Raw genomic sequence first — 17,527 nt, 5'->3', positions numbered from 1 at the left:
TTTGAGTGGTTGCCATGTTCAGTAGTTTAATAAGAAAAATGATTACTCCTACACCCAAATTAAAAAATGAAACTAATTAGGATAATCAGCTAAATGGCCTGCAACCAATCTCTCAGCGACTGGAAAAATGCTTATGAGTCGATAATTTGCAACATCATTAGAATCATCTTAATTAAATACAGTATACAGTACACTAACACTCAGCAGCAGATACAGTATATCATTAGGATATATCTTTAAATTAAATAATAAATTAATCAAATAAGAAATTGGCACAGGCAGTGAGGTTTTATGAGCTTTCAAAGATGTCCATACAATGAGCATCCTTAGCGTTTAAATTACTGAGAGAGGGGATAATCTTCCTAAAAATAGGGTGAGAAAAATTTTGACCTCAAAAACAGCGTCATTGCTGTCAGTGAGAGGGTCATACTGTATTTACAAGTTTTGCTAACCTCAGTGCTCAACACTAAGCCACAGTGTCGCTTTTTAATAAGCTAACATGATAAGTCCATAAAATTGAACAAATGAAAATAGAAGGTTATTATCAGTAGTAACTTCACGTTTGATGACAGTTTACAATCTCTAGGTAACATTCCATTTTAATTTAAGGCTTGGAGGTTTGAATCTCTGTTTTCGTGTGTGTGGAGTTTGCATGTTTCCCCTGTGCTTCCTCTGGGTAATCCGGTTTCCTCCTTCAGTCCAGAAACATGAGGTGGAGGCTGACTGGCTTTTTTTCTTCTGTAGTGTTCATTGTTTTCATTGCTTGTGTCCTGTGGTCAGAGGTGGGTAGAGTATCCAAAAACTGTACTCAAGTAAGAGTAGCTGTGATAGAATACTCAAATATATATTATATTAATAAATATATATAATTATTACTTAAGTAAAGGTAAAAAAGTATTTGGTGAAAAGACTACTCAAGTACTAGGTACTAGAACTGTTTTATCGTTCTACAGCCAGACAAAATGATAAAATAATGTACAAATTCTGACATTTTTAAATAATAAAATAAATAAAATAAATTAATAAAACCAAATATCTTTACAAAATATTAAGGAACAAGAAACACAAATTTCCTAATCTCACTTTTTTCAAAAGCTTTTAAAACAAATACGTACTGTAGGTAACATACAGTGGTGTGAAAAACTATTTGCCCCCTTCCTGATTTCTTATTCTTTTGCATGTTTGTCACACTTAAATGTTTCTGATCATCAAACACATTTAACTATTAGTCAAAGATAACACAAGTAAACACAAAATGCAGTTTTTAAATGATGGTTTTTATTATTTAGGGAGAAAAAAAATCCAAACTTACATGGCCCTGTGTGAAAAAGTAATTGCCCCCTGAACCTAATAACTGATTGGGCCACCCTTAGCAGCAATAACTGCAATCAAGTGTTTGCGATAACTTGCAACGAGTCTTTTACAGAGCTCTGGAGGAATTTTGGCCCACTCATCTTTGCAGAATTGTTGTAATTCAGCTTTATTTGAGGGTTTTCTAGCATGAACCGCCTTTTTAAGGTCATGCCACAACATCTCAATAGGATTCAGGTCAGGACTTTGACTGGGCCACTCCAAAGTCTTCATTTTGTTTTTCTTCAGCCATTTAGAGGTGGATTTGCTGGTGTGTTTTGGGTCATTGTCCTGCTGCAGCACCCAAGATCGCTTCAGCTTGAGTTGACGAACAGATGGCCAGACATTCTCCTTCAGGATTTTTTGGTAGACAGTAGAATTCATGGTTCCATCTATCACAGCAAGCCTTCCAGGTCCTGAAGCAGCAAAACAACCCCAGACCATCACACTACCACCCCCATATTTTACTGTTGGTATGGTGTTCTTTTTCTGAAATGCTGTGTTACTTTTACGCCAGATGTAACGGGACACGCACCTTCCAAAAAGTTCAACTTTTGTCTCGTCGGTCCACAAGGTATTTTCCCAAAAGTCTTGGCAATCATTGAGATGTTTTTTAGCAAAATTGAGACGAGCCTTAATGTTCTTTTTGCTTAAAAGTGGTTTGCGCCTTGGAAATCTGCCATGCAGGCCGTTTTTGCCCAGTCTCTTTCTTTTGGTGGAGTCGTGAACACTGACCTTAATTGAGGCAAGTGAGGCCTGCAGTTCTTTAGATGTTGTCCTGGGGTCTTTTGTGGCCTCTCGGATGAGTTGTCTCTGCGCTCTTGGGGTAATTTTGGTCAGCCGGCCACTCCTGGGAAGGTTCACCACTGTTCCATTTTTTTGCCATTTGTGGATAATGGCTCTCACTGTGGTTCACTGGAGTCCCAAGGCTTTGGAAATGGCTTTATAACCTTTACCAGACTGATAGATCTCAATTACTTTTGTTCTCATTTTTTTCTGAATTTCTTTGGATCTTGGCATAATGTCTAGCTTTTGAGGTGCTTTTGGTCTACTTCTCTGTGTCAGGTAGCTCCTATTTAAGTGATTTTTTGATTGAAACAAGTGTGGCAGTAATCAGGCCTGGGGGTGACTACAGAAATTGAACTTTTAACTGTGATAAACCACAGTTAAGTTATTTTTTAACAAGGGGGGCAATTACTTTTTCACACAGGGCCATGTAGATTTGGAGTTTTTTTTCTCCCTTAATAACATAATCTTCATTTAAAAACTGCATTTTGTGTTCAATTATGTTATCTTTGACTAATAGTTAACGGTTTTTGATGAGCAGAAACATTTAAGTGTGACAAACATGCAAAAGAATAAGAAATCAGGAAGGGGGCAAATAGTTTTTCACACCACTGTATGTATGTTTGAACAGTGTAAAATATTTCCAGTTTAAGATATACTGCATATTCAGTTGCCCTCCAAATGGCTCAGTTAGAAAATAACATTAGAACATGTACAAGAAGTCTCACTTTACCATAAATTGTGTCCAGCAGAACAAATGTAGGAAACTTATATTTTTTAGCCTCTAGCTTATTTGCTAATTATATATGTTAACATTGCAACATTAAATAAAACAGCTAAACTTTCCTTCACTACCATGGCTGAAGATATTTTTTCCCGCTATGCAGCCCATTTGTATGTGGTCATGTGACTACATGAGCCTATTGATACTGTGGCTGATTGGTCAAATAAATGTATGTGATTATTGCGCTCTGTCTGATTGGTGGAATACAGTCATGTGGTAGATCCACCCACTGCATTTCTCTGGCAAAATAAAGAATATCTAATGTGTAGCTTAAATGGTTATAAAAGTAACGAGTCAAGTGTATCCAAATGTAGAAGAGTAAGAGTAGCGTTTCTTTGCTACTGGTGCAGTAAAACTACTCATACAAGTAATTTTTTTCAAAAGTAAATGTAACAGAGTAAATGTAACTCCTTACTACTCACCACTGCCTGTGTTGGCTTCTGCCTTGTTCAGGATGTACCCCGCCTTGTTATCTATAACCCCACACAGAGAGGCAACAGTGGATGAATGGATGATCCTGTTTCCATGTCCTTCAGTTATTACATTCATACATAACTTAGCTTTTTTTCTCCCCACTGATTCTTTGTGAACATACAGTATTTACTTGTTTTGCTCAGGGCAGTATCTTGTTCTTGCATCTTCTGAATGTTATTGAAATGGTGAGACCTTTAGAAGGACCAGCAAAAGAATTAAAAATGCACACAAGAGAAATAAGCATACATTTAAAATGAATTTGGCAAAATTACAAAGTTGTAACTAATAGTAACTAAAATTGTGGATTCGCAACAGAGTATTTGTTGTTAATTTATGCATTCCATATAAATTTTAAGTTTAGGCATATCTGGCTGCAAAAAGGACCAAAAAAAGGAAGCAATATGTATTACTTAATTAAATTACTTTTATTGCTTACGAGCAATCTCATCTGATCCTGCATAAATCATAAATATCACAGTACACAATTCTTTTAAACCATTCTCTGCTCTTTGAAACCTGTATTCCAAAGAGTTATTTGAGACTCTTATGGACCTAATGCTAAGGAAGAAATCTGTATTTTGAAGTATTAAGGTTGTCCCCCTGCATGATTTAATCTATTCATATACATCATTTATTTTTGATCTACAGGAATTGTACATTATTTTAAAGGTTACAAGCTTGAAACTGTTGTATGGCTAAGAGCTGTGTTGTATAACAGAGCTTAAAATATGCATTGAAGTGTTTGCAGTTAACAGGAATGAAATAATTATATTTTTGCACTTTCTGTCCATTAAGTTAATACGCCTCCATATTCTTGAAATACTGACCTTTGACAATTATGTTCTGGAATCGACAAAACACATGACGACTGTATGAGTGTATGCCATTGCCCCCTCACGCTGCACTTAATGGCTTGTGCATGGTCTCATCGCCCGTGACTAAAGTGCAAATGGATTGGCAAAACAGTTGGGGGTTTAATTCTCTGTTTTTTTTGTGTGGAGTTCAGCATGTTTTCCCCATGCTTTTAGGGTATTTCATCCTCTCATGACTGTGCCTTTAATTTTGCCCCAGTTCTCTCCAAGGATTCACAATTAAGCATTGCTCAGAAAGAAAATCAACAGCCCCATTCCCTTGTGTACTTTCTTTACCCTTTCTCCAGACAGGCTTTATTTTAAACCTTTCATAGAGGCAATTAAATTGACTATTTGTAAGTCATTTGCACTCAGATCTATTCACTCAGCTCTAGGTGACCATAATAGTTTGACATTCACCTAGCTATAAAGAAAAAATGCATCGATAAAACAGCAGATAATTTTAATTGCAGCCTCTGGACTGCATCACATACTTATTAAGCAAAAACTATAGGTTTGATAAGACCTCTTCTGCTACTAGTTTATCTTCAGTCCTTCACCACATCCCGTCTATGCACGGGAACCAGTGGAAAGAGGAAGATATTTTGCATTTTGCTGTAATACATTTTCCTCCTATATATTTTATCTAGGAAATGCCTTTGATTATTTTAATCCAAGGGTTAAACCTTGTGAAATAGATTTTTCGATTATTTATAAAGTTTCTTTTTCCTCTTTGTACACTGATACATCCTCATTGTACAAATTAAATGTAGACATGTAGAAACAGAAATAGCCTACAGGTTTTTACAATTAGCTAAAAATATCCTGCTATCACTTGTTAGGTCCAGAGCATGCTTTGAAATAAGATCTGCACATAAACACATTTAAATCTCATGCAATGTAGATAGTCCCTGGTTTTATACAATTGGGGCAGTACATGCATGCATGATGGATGGTTGACCATGTAGACATGTAATTTAACACATGTTCAATACTCCATAGGGAACATTGCTTTAATACACTCCATATTAATAGTTTTGGTATTGGAATGAGAATCAACCATGAAATGTGTGTTGCAGATCATTTGACAGGTGTTTTATATATATATCCAGAGCGACTTACATTTTTATCTTATTATACATCTGAGCAGTTGAGGGTTAAGGGCCTTGCTCAAGGGCCCAACAGTGACAACTTGGTGGTTGTGGGGTTTGAACCTAGGATCTTCCGAGCCATAGTCCAATGCCTTAACCACTAAGCTACCCCCTGGCCCATATATAAATATAATAGACTTCAATAGGTCTTTCAGCTGCTCTTGTCGAGAAGTCGCCACAGTGGTCCATCCGGTCCACACACCCCTGGCCTTCTATACATAGAAGATACTAGATGTGCCCCCAACTTCGTTCAAATGTAATTGAATTTCCCACTCATAAGCATGTATTACTGTGAAGTGTGCGGAATAAAGGTGTGAAATTGAGTTTATTAAAGTAGATTTAAATTGCACAGTCATAAACCCTATTTAAAAAAATTACAACACGATTTGTTGAATTTTAAGATAATTTATTCAAGGTTGATTTTTTGATTTTTTAATGATATAAAGGCGTTTTCCGTTTAATTTTCAAATTTGCATATCTTCTCCTCCTGTGGGCCGTTGTGATGAAACCAAGCCCATTTGTTTCCTGAAGTTTAACCAAATACATCTGTGAAAACCCCATTAAAATCTGTTCAGTAGTATTTACATGATTGATGCATGCGAAAACAGGCAGACAAAAATTCCAAAAACCCTGATGTGTTCTATTACTCATCTTATGGCTCCCCAAATTATTATTTCAAAAATATCTTCTATGGACTGACATGCCAAGTATCTCAATTTGTAGTTCAGCATACACATCTGCCAACATCTGCCCTTATTTTCTACATTTTTATTTAATTTTAAACTGTTCCTAATATGCACATCATAGGCATTAGAGTTAATACAGAATTTAAGAGAAATAACTCTGGGTTGGGGAATGTACAGAAAACATATAATATAATTAAGTTGTGTAACACAAACACACACACACACACACACACACACAAACGCACTTGTTAAATCATCCCCAAATGGTTTGTGAAACAAGATTGCACTTTACACGCAGCCCACCTAAAAGAAAAGAATATCTAAAAATAAATATCGTTTCTTTCTTTCTTTCTTTCTTTCTCTCCTTTTCGGTATGTACGTATGTAATGTATGTATATTCTAGAAGGATACGGGACAGTGGGCGTGGCTTGTCCGTTTCTAGGCAACAAAGTAACAAATGTTTCCGGAAGTGTAAACCGAGTAAGGCTTTATATCCCGCGGATAAGCAAAAATAAATCATTTCTATATATTTCAGCTTTATTTTATCGGTTGGAATGGTTGAAAAAGTTTAAGGAGTGATAACGAATTAGAAATTTAACAAGAATGATGGACCTTACTTCTGTTCGGGTAGTGAGAGGAGGAGGAAGAACACGCTGAAAATGTAAAGACAAACTGATAAAAAACAAAAGTGTACAGGTAAAATAACCTTGATTTTAATTATATAACATTTAAAACTAAGCTGGAAAGTTCTGGGTTGTAATGAAGCTACAGACAGATTATTAAATTCCTTACCTACATTAATTACCAAATTAACGGCGCTTACTTCCTCATTTACTTCCTCCATAGTTACGTCATTCCTTCTTTCCGTCTTTATACCTTATTACACTGATTGATCGACTTCCCTGTTATTTGGTTCCTGTAATAAAAGTTAATGATTGGTTAGAGTAGGAAGATGGGCACTGTGTACATTCATTTTTTTCTTGATTTCATTCTTTAGCAACTTTCAAAAAAGTTAATAAGCCTGCTCCTACAGTGGCTTGCAAATGTATTCGCCCCCTTGACCTTTTCCACAGCTCCAGCTCAGTAAGATTAGATGGACAGCGTTCGTGAACAGCAGTTTTCAGATCTTGCCACAGATTCTCAATTGGGCCGAATACTTTTGCAAGCCACTGTATATGCAATTTCTCTGAAAATCATCCAGCCTCAGATACAGCCTCAGACCTCTGACCTAAGCATCAGAAGGTCAAGGCCAACTGATCTGTTAATATGAAGTATGTGTCTACTGCATGTAATTATTGCAGATTTTTTTTTTTTAAAAAGAGGTTAAGTTTGAGAAAGTAAAAACGGTAAAAATAAATAAAAAATTAAAAAAGAAAGAAAGAATTAAACCAGCCATTACTACAGCAGTTGTAATGCATACATATTGTTTTGTCCCTTAAGCAGGTGGTGCTATTGGCTTGGCCTGAACTTCCAGTGCCCCCTCTCACTGCATTAAATGGCTTTTGCATGGTCTCATTGCCCGTGACTAAGGTGCAAATAGAACTGCTGGGGGTTCAAATCTCTGTTTTATCAAATAAATAATTGTGAGCATATACACCTTGTATAAGTGCTTGTGTGCAATTGTCGTTTATTGATGAAAGAGTACTTGGTGCAAATTGCCATTGCACACAATGCAGACAATAAGTGCACACATGCTCTAAACACAGAAGCTACACACGAAGAGAATTCACAAGAGACAGCATGCTGTTGGTTCTGGTCACTAAAACTTGACCAACTCTATTAGCGTATTTTGCCACATTTGCATACACATTCACCTAAAAAAAAAATTAAGTCCTTATTAACTCAGTTAACAATAAGTTAATAATAGTTAATAATAATTAATCATTTTCTCTACTTTACTTTATCTATTTCCTTTCTTCCTCCCTCCATCATTACCTTCCTTCCTCACTTAAATTACATGCTTCCTTTCTTTTTTCCCTTCTTCCTTCCTATCATAATCAGTTACTTATTTCCTTGCTTCATTGCCTTCCCTCTTTCCTTCTACTCTTCCTTGCACACTAACTTACTAATTTACTTACTGATCTTAATATTCTTATTTACAGTAATACCTAATTTGTCACTCGATTACTGACTTACTAACTTAGTCACTTACTCAGTTACTTACATACTCATTTACGTATTTAATTACTCACTAAACTTACTTACTTAATTTGGTTTCCTTCTTACATAACTGCTGCCTTATGTCTTAATGTAGCTTACCTATTTAATTATCTACTTACCAAGAATATTTATAATAATTATAAATAATTGTGTAAATTGTATGTTTCTTTTCTTTAAGGAAAACAGTGATGGAGAGCTATGAGGAGTTCTGCTTGAAGAGTCTGGCCCGCATGCATGTGGAGAGTGGATGCAAGACGAGTCACAATCACGTGGAGGCACAATCCTCCATCCGCTTTCATGGCAGCCATGCGCTTCTACCCAGGGTGTGTGTTTTTTTTATTTATTAAATAAAATGTTCATGTTTAAAAATTATAAGATGTTTTGCAAATATTACTCAAGTAAAAGTAGAAGGTCGTCTACATTTATTCCCACTGGAAATACTACATAATAAGTACGACCCGAATTCCAGAAAGGTTGGGACAATTTTAAATTTGAACAAAAATAAAAACTAAAAGACTTTCAAATCAGATGAGGCAATAATTGATGTATAATAGAACATAGAGAACATAGCAAATTTTTAAACTGGGAAATCATAAATTTTATGCACAACATTAGCTAATATCGAATTTTTATGCCTGTTGCATGTCTCAAAAAATTTGGGACGGGGCATGTGTACTATGGTGTAGCATCTCTGCTCCGTTTTAAAACAGTTTGATGACGTCTGGGCATTGATGTTATGAGTTTCTGGTGTTGTGAGGCTAAAATTTGGTCCCATTCTTGCCTGATATAGGTTTCCAGCTGCTGAAAAATTTGTAGTCATCTTTGACATATTTTTTATTTTTTTATAGTCAAATTCTCTAAATGTAAAAGACCTGAAAGGCCGGCAGGGTAGTTCAGCACCCGGGCTTTCCTACTACGAAGCCATGCTGTTGTAATAGCTGCAGTATGTGGTCTTGCATTGTTCTGCTGAAATACACAAGGCCTTCCCTGAAAGGAAGCTAGCTACCCATACCTTATGCACTTATGCACCACCATACCATCAGATCCTTTCATCCGTGATTTCTATCAAGAATGTTAAATTTGGACTCATCATTTAAACATTTTCTATGTTCCCTATGTTCTATTGTGAATAAAATATTGACTCATGTAATTTGAAAGTCTTTTAATTTTCATTTTATTTAACCGAAACATATATAATATTATATATATATATATATTATATAAACAATAAAATACAGTAACACTGTGGTTAAGTAACACATCAGAAAATTTTTTAAGCAAAAATACAAATATTTGCTGTACTTTTGAGTGGAGTCAAAGGTAAAAGTATCCTCTAATAAAACTACTCAAGTAAAGTACATATATGTAAAATAAATAGTGAAGTAAAGTAACGAAGAAAATGTACTCAGTTAACTTCGACCTCTGCCTGGTAGCTATGTAGAATTTGATAAAAATGGGTTAGGTCATGTCTTTATTTAATGTTCATTACGTCACTGAGAACCTGTTTGCAAAAAGGACATCCAGTCTTAAAAACCTTACTTCCTGAGAGCAGAACTTTGAGAAAATGTCTTGAAATCGTTGAAATATTGAACCTACTGTACCTAACTATTAGAGACCTACAGTAATCTTGAGAAAAGACTAATTTTATTTAATGTACTATTAAGCTTTACAAATGATGACCGGAAATGATGGAGTCATTACAGATTATAGTGTATTTAAAGTGTAGTTTTATGAAACATTCTTACAAATGTTTCTCTTTTTTTTTTAAAGCTATTTCATGTCATATTAGTTATCAGGTCTAAGCCTTTTCAGACCTCAATGTGCTCATATGAGAGCGTGGAATTTTTTCCCAACATCATAGTCTAAAAATTCTTGTACAATTGTCATACCAGGACTGTTGGTCATTATTGTTTTGTGAAACTTCTTCCTGATTTATAACATTAGGTTTATAGATATCAGGTGATAATGAAGGGAAATTGTGACAAGAAAGAGTCCAGGTCTTTGAAGGTAAGTTTACCAAAGCAGTGCAAGAAATGAATGGTCCATGCTTTGTAGATAAAAACAAAAAACAAAAAAAACTTGACCTTGACAATTCTGGTGACTCTCAAAGTAGTTTTTGAGATGTTACAGCCAAGATGAGACCCGTGCTTGATTTAATTAACTGTAGTGTAACAATCAGGCTCAGTCTTTTCATTAGATGTGTTGAGTGCAATGCATCTGCAGCTGTGGGCTTTTATGCACAGCAAATCATAAAGACATGGCTAAATGTTTAAATATAAAATAAAGCCCTGGACTTTCTTTCCCTCTCTAGTATATAGCAAATTTTTAACATTTTTAAAGCAGTAGGCTTATAATTTGATACTTAGAATACTAATTTTTCATATGGGTAGGTAAATAGGGTTACAATGACTTTCACTGGACAAATAGATTTTGATATCCTTTGCCATAACTTCGTAATTTTAGTTTTTATGTCTACAAACAATAGATGCAATAAATAATGTGTATTGTTTACAAAAATATGCATTTGACAGAACAGCTTGTGAAATAAGACATTTTTATTAATGCTTTAATGTACAAAATTTGGATATAACAATAAAAAAAGAAAATTTTAATAAGTTTAATTATACCATAGTCATAGTGGTTAGCACTGTGGCCTTACACCTGCAGAATAAAGGGTTTGTTTCCTGCTTTGAGTCTATGTTTGCTGGAGTTTGCACGTTCTCCCCATGATTGGTAGATTTTCTCAGTCCAAGCCCACAAGTCGGCTAATTAGCGTTCCCAAATTGCTTTCAGTGAGTGTGTGTGCTTGTGTACTCTGCCATGTATTTGCAACGCATTCTGGGTGTACCCTGCCTCTTGCTAAGCGCCCCTGGGATAGGCTCCGGGCCTCCCATGACCCTGTACAGGAAAAGTGGTAGAGAGACTTAATTAATTAATTAATTAATTAATTAATTAATTATGTCAGCAAATAATTTGCTTTGTCTGTGTGTGCGTGTGCGTGTGTGTATAGCTCAGTGACCAGCAGCGTGCCGAGATGGCTGAACAGAGACAGAGAGCTATACAGAGAGAGGCAGAGAGGCACACAGTGAGAATCAGCTCTCTGCTCAATCGAGTGCGGGACGTGATCCAACATGTACAGGTCCTCTCAACACCTCACTCAACAAACCCAGTGTACACAACACCCTAATTGCCTGACCTAAATTCACTAAAAATGCTCTATACTTTCTACTGAGCACTCCAAAACTGTTTGCTGCATAGGTACAATGTAGCAGTGGCCTTATGTGGCCTAAAGAAAAAGTTAAGAAAAAAAGCTTTCAAGCTGTGCTTAGTCTGTGCAATCACTATTTGTTTATAATATAGTTCTATGCACATGATTTCTACAATATGCCTTTTTTATTATGGATAGTCAGAGCTGTTATATTATTTATTATGTCTTAAAGTCACTAAGTATTAAATATTTATAAGACTATAAATACAGATTAATAAAAATCTTTTTCACCCTAGGAATGTGGCGCTTATTTTGGTAGCTGATGAATTTGCTTAAATTTCCATTGCAGTGTATGTACTGTACTATGTAGTTGAAATTGACTTTAGATCTGGTACAGATAGATAACAAGCTTAATAATGTTAGTTAGTCAGATAACTTGAACTCGAAACCTAAAATAATAATTTCTAGGCAATAATTACTGACTTGTTCTAAAGAGTTAAATATACGTATACGCATACGCATACATATTTGTTTATATGCAGTTACACCAGCATATAATTAAAGAATTTACAGAACTGGACATATAAGCAGTATTAAAAAAAGAAGAAAAAAGAATGCTCAGAAAACATTCCAACAGCAAAATTTGGCAAAAAAACATTGACAGTGCCCTTCAGAGCTTAGAGGTGTGTAATCTCCTTCCTGACAGAAAAGAAAGAAGAAGTCACAATTTCAAAAGGGTCACATTTTTAACCTTATCAATAAAAGAAAACAGTAACAGTGCTGGAATTGGGTTAAGAACTTCATAATACATTATGAAAAGACTGGAAGACAGTGCTGAGTCATCAACTTTGCTGAAGAAGTGTGGTCAAAAAAGGCCTTGAACTTTTTTTCTTCATCTCAAGTCGAATTGCACAATGTGATGAGAACTCACAGAATTGGGACTAAACTGATGTAAGGTCACAAGGTAACCGCTTGTCACTGAGACTAATCAGAAGAAAGGGCTTCAGTTAGTTAAGCATGGTAAGGATTGGACTTTTAAACAATGGGAAAAGGTTATATGGTCTGATGAGTCCAAATTTACCCTATTCCAAAGCGAAGGGCACGTCAGGGTAAGCAGGGAAGCACATGAAGTGATGTACCCATCATGCATAGTGGCCACTGTACAAACCTCCGGAGGCAGGATTATGATCTGGGGTTGCGTCAGTTAGTCAGGTCTAGGCTCAGCAATGTTATGTGGCAATAAAATTAAGTCACCTGATGACCTAAATATACAGAACAACTACTGTAGGTTATCAAAGTAGAAGTTTTTATTTTTAGATGGTAAAGAAATGTTCCAAAACTCAAATTATGAAAGAGTGGTTCTGGGAGCATGAGTTAATACAACTTCAGTACTTGATAAGGCTTTGATAGTTTTCATCATTCTGTAACATCCAAATATCTGAATAGCCGTGTTCGAAGAATGTGTTTGTATTATATAAATTCAATTTAAAAAAGCCATACAAATTGCTGCTTTGTGATTTCTGGCTAGTTTTGCTTTTCCTTTGGGTCATATATCATAATGTGGATTATATAGCCAGTACAATGACCACAAACAGAATACAACAACAGACACGACTATAAGACCTTATGCTAGCATGGCAGTATGCTTTCTGAGATTTATGTCAGATTTAACTAAAATTCATATAGTGCGGTACAATTTAACTTGAATTTCTGTCGTAATAAACAGTCAGACAGTCAGCTAGAAGAGGCAGTCACAAAAAATAATGTTTTCACACAAACAGGGACAGGTGAGTGTAGGTTCATTTCCAATGCAACCTTCAAGAAATTATGTTTAAATGTATGCTGATTTACTTGGGAAATCAACAAACCCAAATGACAAATTAAATAGAGGTGTCAATTACTTGGACTAATCCAAATCTGTCTCAACCCCTTGCAAGGGCAAGAGAACCAAACACATGGGCAATATTCTACATTCTACTTTTTTTTTTTTTAACAAATTCCTGCACCTTTATTATAGCAAGCACATGCTTAGAAAAAGAGAAGCCTTAATTTTCCCTGTATCTATACAGTATATATAGTATACACCTACTGTAATATGTGGGTTAGTGAAAAAAAGTTGCAAGAAAAATGGCTTCTCTTTTTCTAAGCATGTGTTTGCTATAGTTTATGGACCGTCCACAATCAAAAAATACTGTAATAGTCTTGATTTGTATTTCATGACTTACGGTATAACGAAACGTTTTCTTTTCTTTGCAGTTGCAAAAGGGGCAGGTTGATGAAGTTTATCAGGCTCTTGAAGCCCCATGCTATAAAACAACCAGAAAAGAGGAGAAGCCACACACCGGCCTCTTCTTAAACAGTACTCTACAGCAGAAAACGACCATAGGGTTTCTAAACAGAGGAGAGGAAATAGAAGAGAAGGAGACTCAGGAAAGCCATATTAGAGAGATTCAAATAGAAAGTCAGGATATAAAAAATTCAGAGATGGACTATGGCAAGAAAAAGGAACGTGAAGAGCCAGTTTCTGTTTCCATTAACGAGTCAGAGGTCCACCCTTATCACTTTAACTATGCTTTTCAAAACACCAGCCAAGAACTGACCCTTTCGACAGACCAGTCAGCTTTATTAGCATCTTCTGGCGTGGAGTTTGACCGCAGCTGCTCTGATCTAACCAACACAACCTGTAATTTATTCAGTTCTTCTACTCCCAGCAGCTTAACATCGAGCAGAGAAACCTGTATACTAAACACAACCCAGCCACAGATCGTTAATAAAGAGGAAACCCAGCATAATCGGTGCAGCATAACTGTGAACCATCAACGCCCCTCTCTAGCTCCACTCAATCAGTCCTATGATGTGGGGAGCCCATCCCTAACGACGCTCAGGCCACAGGTCAGCTCACACTCTGAGGCTTCAGAGACTTGCATTAGACACCAACTGAAGCTGGTAAGATCTTCACAGCATAAATCAATTCAATTTTATTTGAATAGTGCTTTTACTGTAACAATATTCATTGTAACAAAAGCACAGGGCATAGCACATCACAGATTGATCGATGAAGTTATGTCTCATAATTGTTTGTCTCAAATCATGTATCGCCACCAAAATAGTTTTTTAAAAATACATTTTAAATTTAATGCATGTTGTATTTGAAGTAGCACAATGTTGCTGTTTCTCTATAATCCTGTACACTATTCACTCAGCACAGCATCCTGGTGGTAGGAGCAAATTATATTATTAAGTTTGTTTAGAATTCTAACAAAAACAAACAAACAAAAATATATATACACTACAGCTCAAAAGTTTGGTATCACTTGCAAATTTTTTTGTTTTTGTTTAGTGATTTCTTTTCTACATTCTACAACAATAATGGAGATTTCAAAACTATGAAATAACACATACTGTATGGCATTAGGTAATTATGTAACAACAACATCAGTCAGTTGTTATTTTAAGACACGAAGGTCAGTCTTTCTGGAATAGTTTTTGCAAGAACAGTATTGTCAAGACCCATCGAGCTCTCATGAAGACCTTCCCAAGGAAGCAAGACCAAAACTGACCTCCTGCTGCAGAGGAGAAGTTCATTTAGACTTGCCAGCCTAAGAAATCACCAATTAGATCATAAGTAGTAGACACGTCTCAGTATCAACTGTTCAAAGGAGATTATTGCATATTTTGGATGCCTTTAGTATTTAAAATGTAGAAAGAAAGAAAAATCAGGACCGACCATGGAGTTAGAAAGTGATCCCAAACTTTTGAGCAGTAGTATATTAATATATTAGTAGAACTAGACAGAGAAAGGCTGCACTGGATGCACTAAACACTGCAGCACGAAAAAAGGGCAATTATAATATTTTAAAAGCAGCAAAACATGTAAATACTACATAGCATCCTTATTTTATCACAGGTTTATTGCTAGATGGGAGAGAGGTTCTGTACATAGGCAGGGGTAGCCCAGTGGTTAAGGTGTTGGCCTATTGATCAGAAAGTCCCAGGTTCAAACCAGACCAGCAGCACCATGTTACCAGTGTTGGGCCCTTATCCCTCAATTGCTCAGATAAATAATGACATGTTGCACTGGATAAGGGCGTCTGCTAAATGTAAATAAATGTACATGTGTAGCTCAGGTATTTGGAAAGAAATTTGGTTATTGTCTGGCTTACACAGGCAAGGAATTTTCTCATAATCACATTTATTAAGTAGTCATCAAAATTATTTATGAAAAAAAAAAGTATTTATGAAAATTGAATTCATATACATTTAGGAACAGCAGAAAGCAGCATGTCGTCTAACTGCTGCAGCCCGAGGTTTCCTTACACGCCGTCTTCTCCAGACAGAGAAAATTAAACTCCTGAATAAAACCATTCAGGTAGACACACATGTATGCACACACTTATGTACGTTTTAATCTAAAAATATACCCAAATTGTGTCAGTTACACTTGTGCGTTTGTGTGTTTCGCAGGACTCCATAGAGGTCATTCGAGCGTTTCAGGCGGCTACACACCAGAGGAGAGCTTTCTTCACTATGCAGGATCTCCAGCTGCAGTACAGAGTCAGAGCCCAGGTATACACATATACCACGTAAAATTGTGTTACCAAATTAATTAATTTCAATTAAAATGAACTGGCAAGATGGTTGAAGCTTGTGTTGGACCAAGTCAAGCTCCTTCTAAGTAGTTTCTGATTCATAGAAAGATTTATTTTTTAAATATAGATTCAAAGGTGCTTTATTGGCATGATAAATATTTACATCCATATTGCCAATATTGTTGTATATGTATGTGAGTGTGTGTTTCTCTACAGCTGCATACAGCCAAGTGTGATGTACATGAGATCTTTTTTGTGTGGCCTTTAAGCGACAGATTAGCATTACTGCAACAGGATCGGGAGCTACACCATGTGAAAAGGGTGAATAAAAAGTCTTACAAACACATATACAAAATAAACACAAAACTGACACATCCAAGACTTAGAACACGTTTGTATGTTTATGCCACAGAGAAAAGCTATGAGTGAACAGAATACACCTTGCCAGTCCTCTGTTACCCAGAACTCCTTGGGCTTCATGAAACAGCGGTAAACACACACATAACATATAGAGCACAATTAACTAACTTGTACTACTGTGTATTTTTAAGCAAGGATAAAAAATAGAGGACAAAACAAACACACTACATTCACCTTTTCTTCTCCTCGCAGGATGCTGCAGCGGACTCAGAGCCAGAATACACCTGTCTTTTCTCAGAAACTCAAACCAGCATGAGTGTGCTCATTAACCAGTTACCCTTAAGATTCTTAGAGTCTTCTGAGAAACTGAGAGCCAGATGTTAGAATGTATTCAGCTGAACAGATAAAGTGTGAAGCAACGAACACTTTGTACTAACGGCTCCCATTTTGTACCACAGACCGAAAGAAAACAATTACCATGTTCATACAGCCGTTTTATGTAAAGTGCTGAAGTGATCATTATTTTAATGTAACAAATTGCTTGTGTAAATTATAATTAAAGCCAAAAAAAAAACATCAACGGATTTTTCTCCTGTAATGTGGCAAATTTTTGATGATTTGTTTGTATATTAAAATAGGATACACATGATTTTTAACAGTAACAAATTGAATAGTTTTAGAACAGTAGTTACAGTATATAATTCTAATAACTATTTTATAATTAATAAAGTTTATTACTTATTTTTTAGGGAAAAAAGATTTACATATTTACAAAATACTGTATTTACTAACAAGAACAATGGGGTCACTGCGAGTAATGGTGACAAGGAGTTAACCACTGAGAATAATTGGGGTCATAAATGAGGATCAGTGATTGGTTATGGGAACGGTGATGCTCAGTTATTGATCGTTGAGAACCAGGGCACTAGTGGCTCAGTGGTAAAAGCTCTGGGCTACTTATCAAATCAGTTTAAACCTCTTCACTGCCAAACTCTTATTGTTGGGCCCTTAAGCAATACATATTTATGTGATACACATAAAAGCAATGCTCTGGCCTTAGGTTAAAAAACAACGCCAACACTGCAATATGATCGGATGATAAAATACTTAACCCCACTCACACTTGTG

General features: G+C 35.8%; 1 protein-coding gene across 3 annotated transcripts; it reads left to right on the top strand.

The window, feature by feature from the left end:
* Positions 1-6,561: 6,561 nt before the first annotated feature.
* LOC128541662 (centriolar coiled-coil protein of 110 kDa) lies at positions 6,562-16,954 on the top strand. 3 transcript variants are annotated; one of them, XR_008365646.1, is made up of 9 exons: positions 6,562-6,778; positions 8,421-8,565; positions 11,253-11,381; positions 13,707-14,396; positions 15,715-15,819; positions 15,915-16,016; positions 16,315-16,360; positions 16,452-16,528; positions 16,652-16,738. XR_008365646.1 is itself a non-coding variant. In XM_053512180.1 (9 exons), exons 2-9 carry the CDS (start codon positions 8,431-8,433, stop codon positions 16,713-16,715), a joined length of 1,407 nt encoding a protein of 468 aa, XP_053368155.1. In that variant the 5' UTR covers positions 6,562-6,778; positions 8,421-8,430; the 3' UTR covers positions 16,716-16,954. The 3 variants fall into 3 exon arrangements, 1 of the variants encoding a protein (XP_053368155.1); XR_008365645.1 differs by having other exon boundaries at positions 16,309-16,360; XM_053512180.1 differs by having other exon boundaries at positions 16,256-16,360; positions 16,652-16,954.
* Positions 16,955-17,527: the final 573 nt, after the last annotated feature.

The sequence above is a fragment of the Clarias gariepinus genome, chromosome 14 (genome assembly GCF_024256425.1).
Source record: "Clarias gariepinus isolate MV-2021 ecotype Netherlands chromosome 14, CGAR_prim_01v2, whole genome shotgun sequence".
Taxonomy (NCBI): domain Eukaryota; kingdom Metazoa; phylum Chordata; class Actinopteri; order Siluriformes; family Clariidae; genus Clarias; species Clarias gariepinus.
The sequence above is the reverse complement of the archived record's forward strand: the minus strand, read 5'-3'. Positions and strand labels throughout refer to the sequence as shown.

Coding starts and splice junctions, on each gene's coding strand:
- LOC128541662 (XM_053512180.1), top strand. CDS start 8,431: ATGGAGAGCTATGAGGAGTTCTGCTTGAAGAGTCTGGCCCGCATGCAT. Junction 11,382..13,706: donor ACGTGATCCAACATGTACAG/GTCCTCTCAACA, acceptor TTTTCTTTGCAG/TTGCAAAAGGGGCAGGTTGA. Junction 16,529..16,651: donor TTGGGCTTCATGAAACAGCG/GTAAACACACAC, acceptor TTCTCCTCGCAG/GATGCTGCAGCGGACTCAGA.